This window comes from Rhinopithecus bieti, unplaced genomic scaffold (assembly GCF_001698545.2).
Source record: "Rhinopithecus bieti isolate Rb0 unplaced genomic scaffold, ASM169854v2 scaffold_42598, whole genome shotgun sequence".
Taxonomy (NCBI): Eukaryota; Metazoa; Chordata; class Mammalia; order Primates; family Cercopithecidae; genus Rhinopithecus; species Rhinopithecus bieti.
In genome coordinates, this window is record NW_016817168.1 from 154091 (window position 1) to 159562 (window position 5472).

A 5472-nucleotide genomic window follows, 5' to 3' on the forward strand; every position below is an offset into this window, starting at 1 on the left:
AGCTGGGACCAGAGACATGCGCCACCACGTCCAGCTAATTTTTTATATTTTTGGTGGAGACGGGGTTTCACTGTGTTAGCCAGGACGGTCTCGATTTCCTGACCTCGTGATCCACCCACCTCAGCGTCCCAAAGTTCTGCTGGGATTACAGACTTGAGCCACTAAGTCTGGCATCTTTTTTATTTTATTATTATTATTTTTGAAACAGGGTCTCACTGTGTCGCCTAGGCTGGAGTGCAGGGGCACAATCTCAGCTCACTGCAACTTTGATCTCCCAGGCTCAAGCGATCCTCTCACCTCAGCCTTCCAAGGAGCTGGGACTACAGGCACCAGGTCCATGCTACTGGGCCCTGCTATTTACAAATACACTAGACTTGGGTTTTAGCTGCTCTCTCAACACTAGGTGGGAAATGAATTGTTCGGAAGGCAGAGGAATAGAGGAGGGACCTAATTAGGTAGGTGGGGGTGCTCCAGATGAGAGAGGAGGTGCTGTGACCTCAAGGTCTGGGAAAAGTGGGTGAATGCAGGGCCCCATCAAGGCCCTCAACAAGGTCCCTCTCTGGTGCTCAGATGTTAGGCCCAGAAGACAGGTCAGAGGCCTGAGGTCAGCGGCAGGTCAAAGGTGGGAGTCCCCCCTGGGTCCCCTTGGTGCCTTCCCTTGGAATGAAGTGACCAGCTGCCTGGAAAGGTGGGCAAGGGGGCAACAGGATGAGGTAAAGGCCAGTTACAAGTAGAATCCTGGAAGGTCGGGCGAGGTGGGTTATGCCTGTAATCCCAGCACTTTGGGAGGCCAAGGCAGGCGACTCACTTGAGGTCAGAAGTTTGAGACCAGCTTGGCCAACATGGTGAAACCCTGTCTCTACCAAAAAGTACAAAAATTAGCCGGGCGTGATGGCACATGCCTGTAATCCCAGCTACTCGGGAGGCTGAGGCAGGAGAATTGTTTGAACCAGGGAGGTGGAGGCTACAGTGAGCCGAGATCCCACAACTGCACTCCAGCCTGGGCAACAGAGTGAGACCCTGTCTCAAAACAAAACAAAAGCCAAGTCGAATCCTGGAGAGACAGTGGCTCAGGGACTCAGCTGTCCCCAAATCACCTGCCTTAGCTCTTTGTGCATGGGAGGGGGGATCCCCAAGATCTTCAAAGATAGGGAGGTGTCCTCAAGATCTTCAAAGGTGGCCAGTGTTGTGGCTCACGCCTGTAACCACAACACTTTGGGAGGTCAAGATGGGAGGAGGCCATCTCATAGGCCAGGAGTTCAAGACCAGTCGGGGCAACATAGCAAGACTCTGCTTCTGTTTTTTTTTTTTTTTTTTTTTTTTAAATGTTTCCTTGAAATCCCACCTTAGCATCTAAACAGTGGTGCCTACAGGTTTCCCCATTAACTTCCTCTCTGGGAACAGAATATTCCCCTCCCCACCTAAGTTCAGCCGGAAGGAGATGCCTCATACCCCCACACCCAGGCTTCCCAGTGCTGAGAACAAAGGAAGCCAGTTTAGTTAGCATTTCCTGGCTAGGAACTGGGGGCCAGCAGTGCAACTGAGACCAGCCCTGTCCCTGGGGGAGACTCAGCAGTGCTGGCCACTTTGCAGAGCCCCGTCTGGGTCCCCCATTCTAGCCCCCCAGGGCCACAGCATCCCCTTCTCCCCACAGGCCTGGGTAAGGTGCAGTCCCCAGACTTCTGCAATCTTAACCGCTGTGCTTCCGTCTCAGTGGGAGGCCCCGCCTTTCCCCCTGCCTGCCCTTTGGGCACCTCAGGAAGGCACCTTCCTCTGTCAGAATGGCCACCATAGTACCATCCGTATCGTGGCCCGGGGCCTGCTGGACTCTGCTGGTCTGCTGTCTGCTGACCCCAGGTGAGGCTGGTCAAGCCCAGGAGGGCTGGAGAGGGCTGGGTTTTGGGGATCAGTAGAAGGTGGAGGAAGAGAACGGAACACTCTTCGCATCCTGCCACACTGCGGCCTGGCTGCTGACCCCGTATCCTCGGGAGAAAGTTCTGGTTCCTTAGTTCTGCCTTCAGGTGGTCAGGCCCCAGCATATGGCTTGTACGCCATCCCTCTTCCCCAACACACACACACACACACACACACCCCTCACGTTTCCTGCTCCATCTGAACTCTTGAAATTTGCCCTTTGCGTATGTGGTTCCCTCTGCCAGGATCACCTGTCCCTTTCACTTGCTAACTCCTACTTAGCCTTCAGTTTCAGGCTGGAATGGTCCCCTCTTCCGGGAAGCCTTCCCTGACTCACCTCCTCCTATGCTGGATCAGAGCCTCTTCTGGCCTCCTTCTGAGTTCTCCCTGGTGTCTGATGGATTCTACCTTTCCCACTGGACCTAGAGGGCAGGAACCCTTCTATCTTGGCACAAGGAAAGAGGTGTTAAATGGTGGGGCCTGCTGATACGTGGGTTGGGGGGCAACAAAACAAACACCAGGATTTCTTCATGTTCCTGAAGGTGCCCAGGGGCAGGAATTCCTGCTGCGAGTGGAGCCCCAGAACCCTGTGTTTCCTGTTGGAGGGTCCCTGTTGGTGAACTGCAGTACTGATTGCCCCAGCTCTAAGAAAATCATCTTGGAGACGTCCCTATCAAAGGAGCTGGTGGACAATGGCACGGGCTGGGCAGCCTTCCAGCTCAGCGATGTGACTGGCAACAGTCGGATCCTCTGCTCAGGGTATTGCAATGGCTCCCAGATAACAGGCTTCTCTGACATCACCGTGTACAGTGAGTCGATATGTCCGGAGGTGGGACTGGTGTTGGGTAGTGGTGCGGGCAGGTGGCCAATGGCTCAGGAAAGTGGAGACCCTCAGTTTGCAAAGAATGGACCAGGGTTCTGACCCAGAGCTCAGACCTGGACATTTGTGTGTGTGAGATACAAAGACATAGAGACACATCTCAATCTCATCCCAAGGCAGCAGTTGTGAAATCAATTAACTTGGGCCCCAACCAGCATTTTTTTTTTTTTTTTTTTTGATACAGAGTTTCGCTCTTTTTGCCCAGGCTGGAGTGCAATGGCGCAATCTCGGCTCACTGCAACCTTCGCCTCCTGAGTTCAAGTGATTCTCCTGCCTCAGCCTCCCGAGTGGCTGGGATTACACATGCACGCCACCACACCCGGGTAATTTTGTATTTTTAGTGGAGATGGCATTTCATCATGTTGGCCAGTCTGGTCTTGAACTCCTGACCTCAGGTGATCCGCCTGCCTTGGTCTCCCGAAGTGCTGGGATTACAGGCATGAGCCACTGCGCCCAGCCCCAACAAGCCTTTCTTTTTTTTTTTTTTTTTTTTGTGATGAAGTCTGTCGCTCTGTAGCCCAGACTGGAGTGCAGTGGTGCGATCTTGGCTCACCACGACCTCTGTCTCCCAGGTCCCAGTTCAAGCAGTTCTCAGCCTCCCAAGTAGCTGGGATTATAGGTGTGCGCCACCATGCCCAGCTAATTTTTGTATTTTTCTTTTTTTGAGACAGAGTCTCGCTCTGTCACCCAGGCTGGAGTACTGTGGCAGGATCTCAGCTCACTGCAAGCTCCGCCTCCCGGGTTCACGCCATTCTCCTGCCTCAGCCTCCCAGGTAGCTGGGACTACAGGCGCCGCCACCTCGCCCGGCTAGTTTTTTTGTAGTTTTAGTAGAGACGGGGTTTCACCGTGTTAGCCAGGATGGTCTCGATCTCCTGACCTCGCGATCCGCCCGTCTCGGCCTCCCAAAGTGCTAGGATTACAGGCTTGAGTCACCGCGCCCGGCCTGTATTTTTCATAGAGATGGGGTTTCACCATGTTAGCCAGGCTGGTCTTTAACTCCTGACCTTGTGATCCGCCCACCTTGGCCTCTCGAAATGCTGGGATTACAGGCGTGAGCCACAGCGCCTGACCCCAACAATAATCTCAACGCTTTGGGAGGCCAAGGCAGGAGGATTGCTTGAGCCCGGAAATTTAAGACCAGGCTGAGCAACATAGGGACACCTCATCTGTACAAAAATAAATAAAAAATATTAGCTGAGGCCGGGTGTGGTGGCTCACGCCTGTAATCCCAGCACTTTGGGAGGCCAAGGTGGGTGGATCACGAGGTCAGGAGATCGAGACCATCCTGGCGAACACGGTGAAACCCTGTCTCTACTGAAAATACAAAAAAATTAGCCGAGCGTGGTGGTGGGCGCCTGTAGTCCCAGCTTCTAGGGAGGCTGAGGCAGGAGAATGGCGTTAACCTGGGAGGCGACAGAGCTTGCAGTGAGTGGAGATCGCGCCACTGCATTCCAGCCTGGGCGACAGAGCGAGACTCCATCTCAAAATAAAAAAAAAAAAAAATTAGCTGGGCATGGTGATACATGCCTGAAGTCCCAGCTACTTGGGGGGCCGAGGTGGGAGAATCGCTTGAGCCCAGGAGTTCAAGGCTGTAGTGACCTATAATTGCACCACTGCACTCCAGCCTGTGCGAAAAAGTAAGACCCTGTCTCTTAAGCAAAAAAAAAAGGGGGTACCCCTTTCAGTTAGCAGTAGGTGAATGAAGGTTTTATATTTACACTTTTTTATACTTTTATTTTAGAGACAGGCTCTCCCTATATTGCCCAGGTTGGTGTCAAACTCCTGGGCTCAGGCAATCCTCTTCAGTCTCTTCAGTAGCTGGGATTGCAGGCCTGAGCCACTGTACCTGGCTACTTTTTTTTTCTTTTTTTTTTGAGACGGAATCTTGCTCTGTCGTCCAGGCTGGAGTGTAGTGGCACAATCGCGGCTCACTGCAACCTCTGCCTCCCGGGTTCAAGCGATTCTCCTGCCTCAGCCTCCTGAGTAGCTGCGATTACAGGCGCACGCTAACACGCCTGGCTCATTTTTGTATTTTTAGTAGAGACGAGGTTTCAACATGTTGGTCAAGCTGGTCTCGAACTTCTGACCTCATGATCCACCTGCCTCGACCTCCCAAAGTGCTGGGATTACAGACGTAAGCCACCACGCCTGGCCTTTTCTTCTCCTTCTTCTTTTTTTTTTTTTGGAGATGGAGTCTCACTCTGTTGCCCAGGCTGGAGTGCAGTGGCACGATCTCAGCTCACTGCAACCTCCACCTCCCAAGTTCAAGAGATTCTCTTGCCTCAGCCTGCTGAGTAGCTGGGACTACAGGTGTGCACCACCACGCCCAGCTAATTTTTGTATTTTTAGTAGAGACAGGATTTCACCATGTTGCCCAGGCTGGTCTCAAACTCTCGGCCTCAAGTGCCTTGGCCTCCCAAAGTGCTGGGATTACAAGTGTGAGCCACCATGCCTGGCCTACTTTTTGATTTTGTTTTTTTTATCCTTTGAGATGGAGTCTTGCTCTTGTCCCCCAGGCTGGAGTGCAATGGTGCGATGTCAGCTCACTGCAAACTCTGCCTCCTGGGTTCAAGTGATTCTCTTGTCTCAGCCTCCTTAGTAACTGGGATCACAGGTATGTGCCACCACGCCTGGCTAATTTTTGTATTTATTTATTTATTTATTTATTTATTTATTT

At 52.4% G+C, this 5472-nt stretch overlaps 1 protein-coding gene across 1 annotated transcript in view; it reads left to right on the top strand.

Moving 5' to 3' along the window:
* The first annotated feature begins 1531 nt into the window (after window positions 1-1531).
* ICAM3 (intercellular adhesion molecule 3) overlaps window positions 1532-5472 on the top strand; it is a 10485-nt gene continuing 6544 nt past the window's right edge. Inside the window, exons 1-2 of the mRNA XM_017855921.1 lie at window positions 1532-1857; window positions 2457-2723. Coding sequence (XP_017711410.1) covers window positions 1782-1857; window positions 2457-2723 — 343 coding nt within the window. The 5' untranslated portion in view covers window positions 1532-1781. The remainder of the gene's footprint in view (window positions 1858-2456; window positions 2724-5472) is intronic.